Source organism: Dryobates pubescens, chromosome 11 (genome assembly GCF_014839835.1).
Source record: "Dryobates pubescens isolate bDryPub1 chromosome 11, bDryPub1.pri, whole genome shotgun sequence".
NCBI lineage: Eukaryota > Metazoa > Chordata > Aves > Piciformes > Picidae > Dryobates > Dryobates pubescens.
The window spans coordinates 8,780,508-8,799,581 of NC_071622.1; the positions used below are offsets into that span (position 1 = coordinate 8,780,508).

The 19,074-nt window shown below is 48.9% G+C and overlaps 1 protein-coding gene across 18 annotated transcripts in view; it reads right to left on the minus strand.

Moving 5' to 3' along the window:
* Positions 1 to 19,074, minus strand: part of PTPRF (protein tyrosine phosphatase receptor type F) — a 416,351-nt gene that overhangs the window by 50,936 nt on the left and 346,341 nt on the right. For 8 of the 18 annotated variants that reach the window (XM_054165215.1, XM_054165210.1, XM_054165213.1 and 5 more), the window contains 5 exons: positions 15,617 to 15,922; positions 12,528 to 12,721; positions 5,693 to 5,719; positions 3,330 to 3,447; positions 519 to 1,097 (listed from right to left, as the gene is read on the minus strand). In XM_054165215.1, coding sequence (XP_054021190.1) covers positions 519 to 1,097; positions 3,330 to 3,447; positions 5,693 to 5,719; positions 12,528 to 12,721; positions 15,617 to 15,922 — 1,224 coding nt within the window. The remainder of the gene's footprint in view (positions 1 to 518; positions 1,098 to 3,329; positions 3,448 to 5,692; positions 5,720 to 12,527; positions 12,722 to 15,616; positions 15,923 to 19,074) is intronic. The other 10 variants (XM_054165216.1, XM_054165214.1, XM_054165211.1 and 7 more) reach the window with 6 other exon arrangements.

Sequence of the window (19,074 nt, forward strand, 5' to 3'; positions counted from 1 at the left end):
AGAAGTGAGATATGAGGAGAAAAGAGCAGCAGCCTTTTACCAAGTCACCATTCTTCAGTGGAGTTTTGCTTTCTGACTATACTTTCCAGTATCACAGAAAGAAAGTTGTAGGGTGAACAGTAGCCTCCCTCTCTTCCCACTCCACTCATACTCTCTCAGCTGTTTGTCATGATCAAAGCATTGTGGTGCTCAGGTACTGGATCTGCAGATGATCCTACCCAGCTGCCTGCTCCAGTTCAAGCAAGAGCCTTTCATGTAAAGGTGATACATCAAAGTGTGCCTGTGGAGCCACAAAGGCATTTAAGCTACCACCAACACCCCTCTCCCTCTAAATGGCAACTTTAAGGGAACCTTCATTGAGCCTCCCCTTGCAGAACTAGTTTCAGCGAGTGCAGGGAGCCAGACAGCACCTGATCTCACTGGTCAGAGCAAAGAGAAGTGTAGCCTCACGAACCAAAGCAAAGGTCCCTGTCCTGGAGGCAGAGCTTGCTGTTAGGGCTTGTTAGTTGGACACTCACCTTGCTCAACTGGCATGGTCCGGGACTGGATGCTGGGGCTGAGTGGCCCAGCACCCTTATTGGTGCGGGCCCTCACTTTGATGTCGTAAGTGGTATCGGGCTTCAAATTCGTCAAAGTTATACTTGTGTCCTTGGTGATGTTAATGAGGTCCTGCTGGCTATTTATGTCCCTGTATACCACTGTGTAGTTGACAATCTTGCCATTTCTTTCTGCCAAGACTGGGGGTTCCCATGCAACTTCTGTGGTGGAAGTGGTGAGCCCCACCACACGCAGGTTCTGTGGGAAGCCGCTTGGCACATCTTCTGCAGTAGTGATCTCCTTCTCAAACTCCTCTCCTGGGCCAGCTCTGTTCTTAGCAGACAATTTGAAGAGATATGTGGCCCCTTTGTGCAGATTGGTCACAGTGTAGTGATGGTCTCTCTTCCCGAAGTCTATCGTGTTCATCTTTTCCTCATCAAGACGTCTGTACTGCAGCCGGTAACCCAGCAGCTCCCCTACCATCTCCTTGGGTGGGTGCCACTGGATGAGGGCTGTGTTCATGGCTGTCGTACTAATCATCATGGTGGGCTTCCCTGGGACTGCAACATAAACACACAATGACCATCTATAGCCTGGGAGGAGGAGAAGGAAGGACCGCTTCTGTGCTGCTCAGTCCATGAGGATTGAGGAAAGTGGGAAAGTTCAGACAACAGGGTGAAGAGGGCGACAGACAATTCATATGGATAGAGGCAGACCAACCCTAATCCAGTGGTGAGGGAAGCTGAAGCCAGCCAGCTCTGGTCTGCCATTTTCCCATGTGCTGCTGTCTAAAAAGGGAATAAATTCAGCCATATACAGCCCCAAAATGCATCCCCTTTTATAGGAAAGGTTTTAAGTACCTCAAAGCATCATATTTATCTCAGAGAAGATCTGAATCCCATCCTCCCAATCGGTGGTCTTCAGACACTCCAGCTAGCGTGCAGCACCAGGCCACGCTGGCCCCGTTGCACTGTACCACAAGAGACACACAGAAGCCCAAGTCCAGTGCCCTCATCTGTCTGGAGGCAGACAAATTTCATCCTGAAACCTTGCAGTTTTACCATCTGCAGAGGCAGCGAGCCGAGCTGGGTGGGCTGTTTGCCATCAGAATGCATTCTGGCTCAGACGATGAGCAGATTCGTGACGTCAGCGTCCATGTGAGAGGTGAACACAAGTGTTCCACAGGATTTTTGCTTATGCTGCACAAGTCAAGGAGTGGTGCCGTCACTAGTTAGGAGCTGATGGCTTTAAATTGATGGTTTAATACCTTGATATCCTTCAGCTAAGCGAAAGGATGTGTCTTCAGGTCACATCAGCTCAGATTTGTAAACAAATCAACGGACAGGGAAGATACTCAGAGTCAAAGGGACGGGGCCACTGATAGGAAAACAAAAATGGGATTGTAGCCATATCTAGTTAAATATCCTCCTGCAGTTTTGAAACATGAGCCCACGGATGAGCACAAGAGAAAAATGTATTTGACAGAATCATGCCCCGATTTTGCCATCAGAGGGCGATACCAACACTTCCCTTTGAGGTCAAGCCTGCAGTTCAGCCTGTACAAAGGTGGCTCTGCGGGTGCTTTTGTAGGTATTTAAGACACACAATTACATTTCCGTTGCCAGAGCCATCCTCCTTGCACTCAGTGCAACGTCTAACAGCAGCTAGTATTAAGGGACATATGATTTTCAAAGCTGATTCCAAATATTAACTTTAAATGTGCATCATAGCACGGGAAGACCCACTGTGGTTTACAGTGCAACACTGGCACATTTAGGAAGCTTTTGCTGTTTATAGGACAGCTGTAGCAATTTGATGAACAGAGCATACATCATGCCGAGGCACAAGGGAGACAGCATTTGAGATTGTGACAGTGGAAACTACCTCTGGAGCTCCCCATATGCAGTGCAGAGGAGATGGCAAGCTGTTCCTTGTTTAAAAGCACCAGGAACAAACGCTCTCAGTTTGCACAAGCCGCATTCCCACAATAACGAGCCGTAAATACTATTCCTGTGGCTGATGTGAGGAAGCAGCAGGATTATCAGCTCTAGGACAGGTCTAGTGAGTGGAAAACGAGGACAAGACAATATCAACTAGTTGGTGCCACCACCTAAGGCAAGCTTGACTGCATCCGGAGGAAAGCACCTGATGAAATCTTGGGTGCCCCTGCTTCAGGCTGAGGCTCCTGCGTAGCACTAGGCATAGGGTATGCGTTTCTACCAAGACAGCAGAACCAAACTGGCTGGGATCACCGGATTCTAGAAGCTGTGTGTGCAGCACTCCTATGGCAGGTTCTGTTGCATTCCATCTAGGAGCAGGCAGGCTCAAGTTTATGCAAGCCTGAGGAAGAAGCAGCAGCAGTGGCTGGGGGTGGAGCTGAGAAGCACCTCTGAGGAGCCCTCTGTGCCAGGGCCCATCCCAGGCAGCACTGCAGTAACCGCAGGAATCAAGAAATGGCACTTGGTTATGGGCATAAGGTGAGGACAGGCCATGACTCCAAAGCTGAGGGAGGGCCTGGACTCCTCTTCCTGGGTCTCTGGACTACGCAGTGTTTCACTGCTCTCTCAGGGGCCCTGGCAGTGTCTGTCCATCTGTTTGCTGCACATGGTTCAGGTGATCCAGTAGCAAAGCGGGTAAGCAAGGGCTGGAGATCACAAGAATATGTACCTCTGCAGCATCTCCAGCCCTCATGTTTCCTCCTGTACAGGTGTCTTGGCCATAGTCCCCATGCACCTCTTGGGAGGTTTTAGCATCAACCCTACAAGGCTGTGGCATCTGCTCCCCACACTCACCTGCCCCTGTGGTAGTGATGACTTTTGGCTTGCTGCGGGCACCATCTCCTTTGGTGGTGTAGGCAGCGACTGTGACAGAGTAGGTGGTTTCTGGCAACAGGCCTCCAATGACGGTCTCCTGGGAGCACATCCATGAGGTGGAGAAGAGGCAAATGAGAAGAGCAAATACTTGTTACTGGAGTGAGCAGAAGGAGGGCCCTGTGGTCAGCATCACCAGCAGTGACACACTGACACCCTTGCTGGCTCACACTCCTGCATCGCATTCAGGCATGCACATCTTGCACAGAGCCAGCAAACAACAGTTGCTGCCACTCCAACACTCACCTGCTCAATTTCAAGCCCTGTCTCTAACACTTGGCTTTTCCAGGAACTCACCAGCAACCTGTGCTTCTGCCAAGAGGCAGAGCTGCTCCAGAGATGGTCCTGCATGAAGCCAGAGCCACCCTGCCACAGTATGCCTGAAAGTAAGAGACTATGGAGCTGTGAACCAGAGCAAAAGCCAGTTCAGATCACTGTGGAAATCTCCTGGGGGCTAATTTGGGATTTTTGAAGTTATTTCTTGCAGCAGAGCCACAGGAAGCAAAGAGAGGCAATGCAGGGGCGGAGGGCCCCGGGCAGGGAGCACCTGCACTAGAGCATTGTGTTCACCCTCCCTGCCAGGCCCGAGTTGCAGGGATGGGATGGGGCCAGTGCAAGGCCTGGAGGGCAAACCCTGCATAGTGGGAGGTCTGGGAGGAGGGCGGACTTGCACCCTTGCATGCTCTGGCTTCCTCTGGGCAGGAGAGGGCATGGCTCTGCACTTCAATTTGAGATCAAAGAGAGAAGCGCTGCTCCTCCCTCCTGGCCTCCAGCAGCAACACACTTTTGCCAAGTCTGGCTGGCCAGGCCTGTAAATGAGCAAGCACAGCGAGCTCTGAAGCTCCCAGCAGCTCTCTGCAAGCTCAGGGCAGGAACCTCTGAACTGTATTCATCTGTGGGTGCTCTGAAATGAACAGGGGCCATTAGCAGTAGTAACTCATCAAGCCAGAAAGCAAGAGGCACCTGGGTGGAACCAGGAGCTGGGGAAGCTTTTGGGAAGGAGGCAAAGACTCTGAGATTGTATTTATCCTTTCAGACAAGGAGAAGAGGCAAAGATAGAAAGGGGTAAGCTCAAGCTGGTTGAGGACAGGCAGCATGAGCACTGTTAAGAGACTGCTCCCGGGCTCCAATATCATCTGCCTGGAGGATTCCTTGCCAACTATGGGGGTTCAAGGGATGCCTGCAGTTGCTTTCAGATCACAGCCAGTCTCCCATCACTCATTCGCACTAACACCCACACTATTAAACCTGCTGATTTCCAGTCAGTGCTGCTGGTTCAGGTTACCTGCCCAGGCTTACTCAACAAAATCACTGTGCTACCATTGCGGAACCAGCCAGCCCAGAGAAAAATCAACAAGCACCAACAAGAACCCCGCCAAAATCACCGTGTGAACCAGAGTTCGATCCCAACTCCGCCCCTGCAGCAGATCGTGTGTGCAAGTGAGTGGATGCACAGTCCGATCGGTGCCAGTGGACCCGCGGGGGAAGCACTCACACAAAACCTGCAGACTCTGAACATCCCAAGAGAACTCACTCCGCCCAAACCCATGCAAAGAGAAATTCTCACGCAAAAGCATGCCACCAGGAGCAAAGCAAGCGAGCTGAGAGGAGGAGAGACAAAGGATGGATGAAAGAAGGTCTGACTGCATAATGTAAACACAGTGCTGTCATGACAAAGCCACTCCGAGTGAGAATCCTCCACACAAAGCAGGAGGAGAAATGCATCATGCCGTGGAAGCTCACAGTAGGGCAGGTAATTGAATTGCTGACTCTAAAAAGGTCATTCTGCAGTTTGTTCCTCCAAATTTGTGTTTCGAAATTATGTGGAAAAAAATTGGATTCAGCTGTTTAAATGTGATTGTTTTCTTATTACTCTCTGTGTTTCAGCCAAAGGTCACAGTTGAGAGTGTAGGTTGTTTTTCAGGACTATGATCAATGTGGTTTACAGATTATATTATCACATTTCGCCGTGCGCCTCAGTGGGCCAACTACTGCAAAAAGTAGGATGCACCTCTGGAGTCCATCACTTGAGCCTGCCTGAAACTGCACTGCAACAAGCTGGAAATACAGATTATAGGAAATGTCAATTGCTTTTCTGCATTTAGTAGCAATCTAAATGCCAATTTTCTCTGGATTTGCTGCTTGTGGAAGGTTTCACAATGTAACTCTCCAGTCTCATTAAGAGAGTGAAAGGGATGTTTTGACAGCACTGTGTCTACAAAATTCACAAATCGATTTACCAAATCCCTCTTTTCCAACCTGGAATACACACCAGTGGTACTTACATGGTCGACGGAGTCCTCAGCTCTCCACTGATGAGGGAGAAAGGAAGGAGGAGAGAAAAATGGAGACACAGAATTTTAAGGGGCGACATGTAGGAAGGGGATGATGACGACAACAGCAGGGGTTAGCAGGACTAGGTTTGGGGGGATTACAACACTTATACACAGAGGATCACTTGGCACAGGTTGTGCCAAGGGAAGAAGTGGCACAGAGCAATTTTCTACATGCTGCTAGCCTGCGTAGTAGGTCTGAGATCATTCACACAAACAGGGGCAAAAGAGCTTCCTACTCGTATAGACAGAGAGGTCATCACTTCCTACTCTGCAGTCCTTTCCCCTTCTGGCTTTGCACTTTTCTGCCTCTTCTATGAGCAGAAGAGAGAAGGGATAGTTTGTAGCTATGTGGCTGACTGCTGCCCCACAAGTCACAACAGTTCTGTGGCGTATTCTCCAGTTTCCGTCCTAGCAATCCTTTCGCCACCATCTCTTGTTGACAAAGGCTTCAGCGCACAAAACTGAGAGGGCACTCTGCAGGAAGCACCAACACAACATTTACAGACCTGCTCTTTCCTGTACCAATTGAAAGAAAAGGCTCTGGGGACCTCAGAAAACCAACGAGTGCCATGTCTTGTAAACGGTGCGGTGCGAGAGAGGCCGAGATGCTGCGTAGAGCTCTACACGAAGTTGCTCCTCTCCAACAGTGCTGCAAGGCTTGAGTGAGGCTCAAACTGATGCACATACTGAGGAAAGAGCCTCTTACTCCCAATTACACAGCACCAAACAGCAAACACTCATTTGGTAAGAGCAGCCCTGCAGGTGAGACTTCTATACAAACCATTTCCCAGAAAAAACTCGTAAATTCTTAGCCGTGACAGCTCAGTTAGGTCTCTGAAAAGGGAACATACAGGTTTTTGGCTGGTTGTGTGGTTCTAAGGCATCAAAGCTGCACTGGGGTGATGAGACTTAGCAGTCCTTGGCTGATGCCACACATGCCCATAGTACTGTTCTTTGTGGCTGACACACCAAAGCAAGGTTTGCAGAGATCACAGCGAGCTCTCTCAGTTAAGGTAGTGTGTTACATCAGGTTACTACACCTGCCTGGAAGAAGCACCAGTTGATGGGTTCAGGCACAGAGATGAAAGTGGAAGATAGCTTTTCTTGCCCTGACTCAGTGTGAGCCTTGCTTCTGAGCCTGATCTGCCAGTTGTGAAATGGTGCTCAGATACTGACTTCCTCAGGACACTGGGAAGCCCAGATAATGCTGCTGTAGTGCTTGGGAACCTGCAAGTGTGGCAGAAGTACTAAATAGTATTAAAGCTACAAGTTGCCTTTTGTACTCAGGCTGTTTGAGGTGGCTTTCCCAGGCTGCAGACTATCATAGTGGCAGAGTACTTTCCCCAGCAGTAAAATACATGGCATACCTTCAAAATATTTGTTATTTTATTTTCTAAATTCAGAAAAGAAACAGCTGTTGGAGAAACGTCCCTCTAAGATTTTATTACAGTTCACTTATTTGATGCTGTAAGACTGCAGTAGAATTACCCACCTAAAACCCCTTGAAATTTATCTCAGCTAAGAGGTCAAGTTGTCCCTAAAGACTCCCTATAAAGCCAAGGCCCTCACTATGTATTATGGTCACTAAAGGTCCTCTTTCCACAGACATCTTAGTGTTATTTCCAGCACTGCATGCTGAGCTCAACCAAAATCATTGCTATTGATGCAGTCAACAGCCATACACTGCCCTGCTGATTTAAAACCTGGCAAAAGTCTTGCTGCAGGAAGGGTAAGAAGCCTGGTAGTTCTTTTTCCCCAGAAGTACACTTCTGTTCCAGCAGCATGTCCTTAATGGATGGGGGCCACGTGGTTGGTAACACCCCAGCCTGCCTCCACCCAAGCTGCAGGAACAAAGGTGTCACCCTGCTTGCAACAAACAGTGGAGTATACCTGGGCTGAGGATGCTACAGCATCTCACAGCTTCCAGCACCACAGCAGGGAGTTTATCACCCACTAGGATTTTAGACCAAATGTTTAATGTTCAAACTCTGTTTGCTCTTATGTTTCAGTGGACTTTAATCTTGCATCAGATCAGAGTGCAAAGAAATGCCTTGAGATCTGTGCTAGAAGAGTAACAGTAAAAAGCCAAGCCTGCATAAATACTCTGGTACAAATTCAGTTTCATTATGAAAATATCATCTGCAGATCAAAACATTTCCTTCCTTAAACAAGTTCAATTGCTTCTTAACTGTTTAAGGTTGGTCAGTAAGACAAATTGCTCTCAAAAGCCCAGGAGCTATGATAAAAAGAACGCAGACAGGGCTCTGTGCATGAGGCAGGATGGCTCAGGGAAGTGCTAAAGCTAACAGTGTGTATTTATGGCAGCTGCAATGCCTTAATGTTTCATTTTACACTTCAACACCATGGAATGGCTGCTTTCCCTGACCACATCTCTTGCAAAAGACAGACTCAAGCCCTCCTAACAGCCCCAGCTTTGGGAAGTGGATATTATGGGTTTCCTGCAGATCTTCCACCCCTCTGTTTCAGTGACTGTGATGCAACAGTAAAACTCAAGACGTAAACTCAGGTGCTTAGTTTGTGGGGTGTGGAAAGGTCTAAGGGCTCCAGAACTTCACCTTTGTCCATTACTGAGACATGTCTTGAATGATGCCTTTCAGTTTTGTTCCACTTATGAAGCACAGTGCATCTTTCCACACCAGACTCTTACCTAGATGAGTACACATGCATGAGTTGTTCCAAGCAAAATTCAGATAAAGATCCTTGACTATCACACAGTGAAAAATAGAGGCTGTAAATTCCTCTCTGTTATGCCTGGGGTGGGCACTGCCCAGGGAGAATAAGAGTCTCTGCTTCCCCTTTCTCCTTTGATCTCAATCCAACAGCTTGAAGCACTTGCTGTTACTTCTTCCTGCTCTTCTGGAGCAAGCTGATGGAATGTGCACTTAGCCTGCATGCTTGATGGAGAAATGCTGCCTGTGAAGACTACACAACCTTCCTGTGAGCCTGCAGCCCTTCTCGTGGGCAGCACACCTCTCCCCTGCCATGACTCTGCAGAGCGGGAGGAGGAGGTGACAGAAGTTTCTCTTCCACAAAGCCTGACCTCCTTGCACCCAGCTGTATGCAGCCAGTTGCCAGCAGCACAAGCACTGCAAAGCCCTCTGGGCAGGCTTGATCTCCAGAGGCTACACAGTGAGGTTAATGTGCATGCTGTATTCTCAGAAAGATGAAAGCAGCAGGCTCCTGAGTAAATGTGCTGCACAATGAGGAGCAGGAGCAGCTCTTGGGGCCACCCTGCATCATGAGGAGAAAGTCATTCCAGTCCTACTGGGGGCAAGCAGGCTGGACTGAAGCACTATGCAATGGATCAACAGCCAGATTAAAACAAGCCTAGCTGCCTGTTTTGGAAAGAGCAAACGAGTCATGCCTGTATGGGAACCCAAACAGGAAGGCCTAGCTCTGCTGCCACCTCTGTGCCCCATGCTCCAGACTCAGCACTGAGCTCTGCAGGGCACATACAACTGGTACCTGGGAAGGGATGGAGAGGGTCAAACCCACTGCTGCTTCTGTCACACTACAGCTGCCCAGGGATTAGAGAGCAAGGAAAGTAGGTGGGCCCCTGCTCTCCTCTGAAGACCTTAATGCTTGTTCCCCATGGCTCTGCTACCCTCTGATCCCTCAAGCTGGTAAAGATTTATATGAGAGTGGTGGAGTGCAGCTGAGACCCTGCACTGGTGCCCCTGCTCCTTTCAAAGGCAGCCTCTTGATGCTCAGATGAATTGGGCACAACACCCAGAGCACAGAAATCAATCATCTGCCATCACTCACTATAGAACGTGGCTGAGTCATGACGGGCAGGGCCTGTGCAGGAGGTGGTGTAGGTACCTGACCTAGCTCTGCAGCAATACACATGCTCTCCCTGGGCACTCCTCCACAGGGTATGGTCACATTTGCTTGCCCATCAGTCTGTTAGTAGGAGGCAAAAGCTCAGACTGGAAGGCACAGAGAAGTCTGATGGAAATAATCAGTCACAGGCACAGGGGAGGGAGAGACTTCAGCTCCACTGCAGGACCTTCCCAATAAATGCTTACTTTTTCTAGGCAGGAGGCTGTAAAATAACATGTGAGCTCTCCAGCACCAGAGGTGTGACTTCTCTGCTGATGTTTTAGTCCTTTCTGCTAAAATGGTTTTGAAAACTCAGGATCTGTATTATCTGCATAGCTAACATCTCCATTCCCTTTCCTTTCTTTTTCCTTTCATCTTCGTTTACTTTCTCTCTTTCTCATCTTCAATCAGGAAGAACCATGAGTCAGCTTTAGCACCAGTGTCTTCATACCTTCTGCAGGAAGCAGATTATGTGGTACAAACCCACTCAAAATCAGCAGAAAGCCTAGCTAGGCAGGAGGAGGGGCTCTGCATACATGTCCAGAGAATTTCTTCTCTGAGTGCAGATTTTCAGTCAGTTTCTCTCCCTGTGCACTGGTATAAATGTTTATGAATGTTTCTGAGTACTGAACTGTGGCTATATTCTGGCCATCTTCATCTTCTGACTTTCAGGGACAGGTATTCCAGTGCAGCTTTTTGTTTTCTTCCATAGAAAATAACTCTTCCAAGACTACTCATTCCAGTTTGATCTGTTTGCAAAGACACACACTGCTGTACTGAAAGATGGCAGGTCTTACAGAAGCTCTTTAGCTTCTGGAGCAAATGTATTTCATCACAAGCACAGGTCATGCCTGGCTTCTCACTCTTTTGGCAAATAAAGATCTCTTCTACCAAGTCAGTGAAACCTCATCCCTGCAGGGTCATCATTAGTTTGTCCCAAGAGTGATATGGCTTGTCTAGAATAGTCACTCCTCTGCAACTATCTTTTGGCCTTCACTTCCATCCAACAATTAGTGAATGAGTTCACAAGAAAAAAACCTAACAAATCACAGCAATTAAGAACTTTCCCATACAAATTCACCAAGTATGAAAGACTGGCGAGTGCTGTGACAGGCCAGCAAACCTCAAGCAACTTGCTTTCTTGATGCACACATTCAAAGAAATGCCAAATCCAGCACTCCTTGGAAAGTTTCTGGATCTGGCACCTCCATTCCTGCACATTAACTTGGGGTTTCTCTCTCCGAAATGTATGAGTAAGAAGCGAAAACAGAACTGGCTGGGCAAGCATACAATATTTGACAACACCAACAAGAACAACACTGCCAACTTCGCCCACCTACACTTGGGGACCAACCCATTAACTCCAAATTCCAGCATCAATTGTTCACAAAATACAGATTCTATCCTCCTGGAATAAGCAAAGGGCAGCAAGCAGCTTTGCTAATGATGAAAATAATGCGGCATCTGATACACAAACAGAGATGTGCCCCAGACAACACTGCAAAGACCCTCAAAGCACTTCCTTTCTTTTTCCTTCCATGTTATTACGGAGTCTTATCCTTCAGAATATGAATGGGGAGTAAAGCTGCCTCTGAGCACTGCACTCCCCACTGACGGACGTATAAATGATTCACAGCCGCGTTCAGCAGACAGATCAATTAATCGTTGCAGCTCTCCAGTATTTATATTGGGCATCATTCAAGCAAGCCGGCTCGGAATCGATTACTCATCGCTTCCAACAGCAGCAGATCCTCTACTTCATTTATACGATTATCTTTGCTGAGAACAGCATGGGTCATGCAGGACGAAGGACCTTTGCTCCGAAGGAGCTGTATTTCATCGCAGAGAGGACACCAAACGCTTCCCTGGACCTTGGGAAAGAGGCAGCTCTGCATTGCTAGGCTGAGCAGAGTGCACAGCCATGCCTGCAGCGCTGTGTGGGAACAGGGCCTCAGCTCACAGACGGTGAAGTATGCAGGAGATCGCATAAATACCAGCAGATTGTTGGACAGGGATTGCAGAAGACAAAGTCCTTTACAGGCAATGTGGGCCTGCAACCTACTCATTCTCCCCCACCTTCTTCTTGGTTTCAAGAGGCAATGCAAGGTCAAGTCATAGAATTGAAGAATGGACTATGTTAAAAGGGGCCTTAAAGATCAATCTCTGTGCCATGGGCAGGGACACTTCCTACAAGACCAAGTTGCTCAAGGTCCCATCCAACCTAGCTTTGACCAGATCCAGGGTTGGAGACAACACAACTTTGGGCAACCCATTCTAGTCACTTGCCATTCTAATGAAGAATTTCTTCCCAACATCTAATCCAAATCCATCTCTTTCCAGTCTGAAACCATTACCACCTATCCTGTCACTACATGTCTTTGTGAAAAGTCCTTCTCCAGCAGGCCCCCTTCAAATACTGGGAGGCTGCTATTAGGTTTTGCTGGAGCCTTCTCTTCTCTGGGCTGAACCACCTGATATCCTGTGCCCACCCAACAACACAGAACCATCCCCACACCCCACAGGCTGGCAGCACCCTGGTGGACTCTGTCTAGACAGCAGCTTTGCCCTGAAGGAAAGAAGCATGAAAGAAACCTTATTTAGAACTCTCCGACAGTTTATAATCTGACTGGCAAAGCCCAACTTGCTCCAGCTGGAGTCTGCACACGATGTGGCAGGCAGAGAGAGGCACATGCTGGAGAAAGGGTAGGAGAAGAACATCATTCAATACATCATCCTTCTTACAGCAATCCTTTCCTGATTGAACTTTTAACCTGTCTGTAAGGCAGGGTTTAGGGATAAACTGCTTGCCTTGCTCAGGCAGGGCTGAGTCCCACGCTCTGGAGCTCCAAGAGGCAGCCACGAAATACTTGGATCTAGTTATCCTGGCCCTCTGCAGAGAGTGACGGTGCATGCCCACCAGCCTGTGGTCCCCATACTGTACCTGTGCTTCTGACAGCATGACATCCTTGATCACTGGCTGCCCTCGGGGCTCGTTGTTTTCCAGCTTCACGTACGTAACCTGGTACCCACGGATCTGCCCATGCTGCTTGTTGGAGATGGGCAACTTCCAGCTCACCCGGATGGCAGTCGAATTCACAGACTCTACCTCCACCTTTCGTGGTGGAGCACTGGGCACTGCAACACACAGAGGACAGACAGTTAGCCACTACCACACAACTGCTGTCAGCTGCCTCTTGCTTCTTTGCTGCCTTCCCTCCAACTCGGTGGAAGAATGGCCCTGATGGTACAAGTTTCCTGTACCTGCCCAGAAGGTGACACTGCAGTTTTCCAGTATGACCATGTCCCTCACACTTTCCCAGCATCCAGGAACCTTTGCTACTTTCATCAGGCAAGAACATGACTGTGACATGCAGGAGCATCCCTAATAAAAGATACTGTGCAGGATCAGACCCAAGGTCCATCTAACCCCTTTGTCTCCAGCACTAGAGGAGGAAGAAAGACTACGAGTATATAAACAATATGGTAACCACCTGCCGCTCCGAGTGCCCTGCAGCAGAAGGAGGGGTTTTAACCCTTCTTTGCCTGCCACACCACCTCCACTCAGATCCCTCTAGGTACATCTAGACACAGTCCAACAGTCCCAGGTAGTGTGACTGGGAACTGAGGCTGCCTTGCAGGGAGCCCTGGTGTTGCCGCTAGCCAGAGCGCACACGTAATCTTCCCCTGTGACAGCAAGAGGTTAATGAGGGGGAAAAACACCATCCTAAAACAATGAGGCAGAGCTCAGAGACAGCAGTCACTGAACTCAGCCAGATAAAGGGGCCTGTGGGGATTGTGACAGCTCTGGGGACTGTATTTCATGCACGGCTAGCTGAATGCTTTTTGATAATAAAATGAAAAATTACACTGCCCAGAAAATATCAATTTTCTAGCAAGGTGAGTCCCGTTTAAAAATGTATTTATACCCTATTTACCATTTGGAAAAATTACCTCCTTATTACTTTTTGCTCTTGCATTGACTGTGACAAAAATGTCAATGCTAAAAAATCAACCTCTCAATTGCTCCTGGAAAGCTCCTTGGAGCTGACGCAGCTGGGAGCAGAGGTGTGCACTCCCTGAGGAGGATACCGCTGCCACATGAGTGCCCAGTACACAAATGAAGGACCTGGGCTCCATCCTAGCACCTCTACTGCAGGACCCCTTCCATCCTCCACCGCCTGGGGAAATCCAGGGGTTTGGAACCCTGTACATCCCAATTCTCAACACAGCAAGAAATAATCAGTATTAGATAATTAGGGATGGATAGCTGACAAGCAGACATAATGAATATTGCTATTTCAACCAACTAGAAGGGAAGGAACAGCTACCCAGCAGGTAAGCACAGTTTTTAAGCTGCAGGGCAATTCATTATTTTCCCCAAATGTCCTTTTTAATTGTAGATAATTAAATAAAATACAGAAAGGAGGAATGGAGACTTTTACCACCATGAGGCCAGCTCAAGGTATGGGAATAGAGGGGGCTGTGCTTGGGTAGTTACCACCTTCTGTCTGGAGCAGCCTACATTATAATCCACAATTCACTTAGTGCAGTGACCTTGCAGAGGCCACAGGGCTCTCCTGCCTTAGCAAGACTCTCCTGCCCACACACACTGCTGGGAGTCCAATCGAAAAACAAGATCCTCCCTGAGAACCAGACAGAGGCTGCGTGTCAAGCTTGGCCAGCAAGAGAAGGCAGCAAGCCTTGGCAAGACATCATTCGGGGAGGTTGTGGGGACATGAAGGGATGTGAATGTGAGCAGACCACAGTGTCTCGAGGAACACTACCCTATCCCTTTATGGGAAGTATGTGCTGCGTCTGAGACCCAAACTGGGGAAGTTCAATTTGTTTTCAGATCACAGTTTAGCATTTCTCATTCCCTCATCATGGGTATCTACTGAGCATCAGCATGCCAGAGTGATACAAAATCACTCCTGACAGCTGAGCTGGAATGTCCAACCGTGGTGCCCGAAAACTAACTGAGAAAGCTTGTTGAGACATTTCTGGGGTAGCAGCTTCCCCTGGGCTACAACTCTGCTGAATGAGAACTGAAGCAAACAATACAGGCAGCAGGACACACACAGATGTGTTTGCCAGCCCAGGAATGCAGTCAGTGAGCATTCCCAAATGGCACTTCCAGAGCCACAGAGATGTGGGGCACAGTGGCAGCTCATTTAGGGAAACTGTAACGTGTCTGGTTTCAATTTGCTGTGCTGACTGGGCAATGCAAAGATCATCCTTTCTTTGCCTGGATGCTGCATCTCTTTCTTCTCCCATTAAATCTGCAGCTTCTGGGGTCAGCACGAAGCCATGGAAACTCCTACTGACACCCTGAGCTTTGGTACTTTCAAAGGAGATAGCTTAAGTCATGATGACATAACTGACAGCCCTGCTAATACAAAACAATTTCTCTTTAAAGCTGTCGTATCCAGTCAAGTGTTCTGTACATGCAATATTCTGACTCTTGAGTGGAAGAGCAGATTTATATAAGCCCTGAGTTGCCTGGAAGCTGGGGCAGGAAGCAGCTTTTCTGCAGTATCTACAAGTTTCAAATGGATTTCTTTTCCTCTCTTTAGTTTGCTGGATTTCAGCTCAACAAGTAAACTCTAAGTCCTAATCTCACAGTGTAAAAGAAGCCTTTGGCAACTCACGTTGCCTTCAGTAAGACGGAAACCATTACCCCCAAACATTAGAAGCCCTACTTGCCAAAGCAGTGTAATGCCTCCTCACGTGTTCATGACATACTGCTAACACACACAAGACCCTTGTGGGACCACACCAGGAAGCATAGCCTGGAAGCAACCATTTCATCAGTGCAAAGGCCAGTAGATCAATTCCCCTATCCCTCTCCAGGACAACGACAGAGACCCACTCCTTGCAGCAGCCAGCCAAAGCACTGCTGCCAACAGTCCTGCTTGAAAAGCACTCCCAGGCCAAGATCTCCACTCCCTTTCCCCCTTTCCCAGCAGCTCAGCTAGAAGAGCCCTGGCTAGCCCAAGGTGGTAGCTGAAGGAGCTGTTCAGTAACACCTACCATCCTCGTCAGTGCGCACGTGCACAGGGATGCTCTCCGGTCCCGGCCCCACATCGGTGTGAGCCCTTACCCACACCTTGTACTCGGTCCATTTCTCCAGGTCCTTGATTTCCCAGCTGGAGTGCTCCCGTCCAATGCCATCCACCACATGTTTGGTGTTGTCATCTCCTTCCACTGCCTGGTACGCAATGGAGTACTGGGTGATGACCCCATTGCGGCTCTGGGCAGGCGGTGGCACCCAACTTACCCGGATGGTAGTGGAGCTGGTGCTTACACACTCGACTTCTTGGGGTGGGGCGGAGGGGGCTGGGGATAAATAAATGAAGTGGGGAGATGAAGGGAAATGAGTGGAAGGACAAAACAAAATGCACAGGGAACTTTTACCCAGCCAACTGAGGAGCACGGAACACACACATGGAAATTCAGCCAGTAGCCTCCTGGACAATCGCCTGCCTTCCTCTGAGAGCATCAGAGACTGCACTAAGGGCAGTTTGTATTTGAAAGCATGATGAACAGCATGGAGACAGAAGTGCTGTTCTGCATCAGAGAACACCTCTTCCCAAAGCAGCTCTGGACGCTCACTTTACCAAATGCAGTAACTGGCAGTAAGGAAAGGGGATGGTGTGTGAGAGAGAGAGAGAACCTGGTAGGGAGAAGAAAGATGCTTTCAGTGAAGATCTGAAGCAGATGGAAACCAGACGAGGTATGAAGCTACAGAAGGCAAGCGTGGCAGAAGGGGAAGCTTACACACCAGATTGCATGGAGGCTTGCAAAAACCTGCTCGTAGCCAAGTGGAGGAAACAAAAGAGTGTAGGGAAAGCAGGTGACTGAGGTCAGCTGGAGTGTGTCCAGGCAGGGTTAGAAATAATGACCAGCAGCTATGAACAGCACCCTGACCCAGGTGGGAGCCAGGCACCACATGGAAACAGGAGATAACACACTTATGCTGCTTTGCACATGTGCCTAGTATCTGGGACTGACTGCTTCATGCCTGCCAAACTGATTACCTGCCTCAGTAGCTTCCTGGCCTGTGGAGCTGTACAGGGGAAGGTAGGCAGGACTTGTCCCTAGCAAAAACCTGTGTCATTTGCATTAACTTTCAAGTCTCAGAAATATTAAGCAGCCAAGGAGAGGAACAGGATCTGAGCAGCATCTCATAAGGATGAAGAGCAGTCCCCTCCACATTGCTGGGGAACAACAGTGAAATAAATCTGGGAGGGGGAAAGAGAAGAATCAGGTTAAGATGAGGTGACCTGCACAATTCAGAATGATCTCTGGGACACCTGCATGCTTCATTCCTTTTTCCAATCTTACAGAACATCTGTCCTGTTACAACAGGGCCCTGGCAGCATGGGAGCCCTCTCATGGCAGTAGCAGCCCCCTCTCATCTGGACTCACTGCCCAGGGACACTGCAGATAGCATGCTTGCACAGAGGGCCACAGAGGGCAAGGGTAGAAACCTAGAAAAGGAAGGGAAACCACCTGTTTGAGTAAGGCACAAGGGAGATGAGTGCATCCCTGGGTGCTTTCACAAAAGGCAAGAGCCCTATGCAGAGACGGGAGGGTACTCTAAGACTAGGAAGCTGTCTGGCCAAGCAATAATGGAGTATAAGGTATTCTGCTGTGCTATGGCAGATGAAAGATGAATGGCTTCCATTCTTCACTGTGCCCAGAAACACAGAAACAGCTGAAAAAAGACTGGTGCCCTTCTCCATCCTGCAGTCCTTGAAGCCATCAGAGCACCAGAGCCAGTCTTACTGGGGCACAGGGACAAACCTGCCTGCTCACTGCCTGTGATAAGCTGAACACAACCTCATTACTCCAGATGGCAGCAGGGATCTCGGATAATTAAAGCACCCAACAATTGTGCCTTGGCTTTGCTGTGCACAGGATAGCACTGGGAGAGTATCTGGGAAAACTGAAGAGACAGCAGGACCTACCAATGCCACTGCTGGCCTCTGCTTCCAGGGAACAAGGGCCACTTGCTTACAAAAGCAATCACAAGCTGCCTGAACTCTTTGCTCCCACTTCTCTGCCCAGGGAGCAGGGCCCTTCCCTGATGCCATGGCTGGGGTAGCTGGGGAGAGGAAAGATAACAGGAGAGCTGAAAGAGAAGATGACTGAGCAGAGTCAGGCTGCTGCTACTGGTGCTACACTGGAGGAAAGAAAAGCCAAAGAGATGCATGGAGGCAGAGAGTTGCCTATGTGAGGAAGGCAAAGCAGGACTGACAACTGTCATTTGGTATACTAGAAGGGAGCAGTAGAAAATGAAGTAGAAAATGAATTCTCACACTCTTGGTTAATCAGCAAAGAAGCGGCAGGGAATAAAGTAGGAAGATACAGCACCAAGAGTTAATTCAGGAAGGACATGTGGTAGATAGTCCCTGGTGGCATCCCTCAGAAGGGACAGGTGAGAGATAAGGAACTTGGCAAGCCTTTCCTTTGCCAATGTGTGCAAAGAGGCCTTTCACAGAAGAGATTTTGCTCTGACTTTGGGGCTCCATAGCATCCCTTGGGATGTAGCAGTGAGCTCCTTCTCCAAAGGCAGCTTTGGCTGGCAGTGTGGGCAGGTTAAATGTTGGCTGTTGACTGGGTAAGAGTCACACACATGATGTACAAGGTAAAAACTCAGATTAACACTTAAGGAAAGCAAAATAAAACTTGGTAACATGAGAAAGATCAACTTAAAATGCACAGGGAGTGGAAGTGTCCCTTCTGGGGCCAGCTAAGAGCAGACTGGGTGGCCAGCATGCACCCACACACAGAGATAAATCCACATGTACACTGTGAAAACCTCTGCTGCCTCCAGGCTACTCACACTGGCCTCCCCCGCAGGCTCACGGCAGCCCTGGGTGCCTATCCAGCCCACCTACCCCTTAAGGTAGAGAAAAGGCAGCCTCAAGACCTTCGTATTTCAACCGAGAACAGCATTTTAATGCCGAGGCCTGATGGGCACAGAGCTGATGCTCCTCTCCTTGCATCATCCTGCTTGCCTGAGGCACTGCAGTCTCCAGGCAAACTCCCCCGTGATTCTCAGATCCTCAGAGCATCATCGCTTGTACTTTCTGCAGGATGCCCAGTAACGAAGCAAGCAGCTTAGCAGGAAAGACAGCCCAAGGGGCAGCTGTCTTCTCAGGAGACAGGGCATGAGCTGTGCTACTGGAAGGGTGCAAAGGGATACTGCCTCCCTCTGGCTTTTCCAGACAAGCATCCCTGCAGCACACTCCCTGAGAGAGAATGCTACAAGAAAAGCCCAGTAGGAGCAATACAGTTGTCCTTCTCCGGCCCATTAGTGACTCATTAGTGATGATGTGCCTCCTACCTTAGCCTTGACAGGTTTGTCAGGACCAGGAATAGAACCTGAAGATAGGGTAGTCTTGACTGCTCCTGCAGTTTGTGTTTGACCTGAATACCATGATCTAACAGCCCTTCTTAGGGCAACCAGAGTCAAGAGTGCA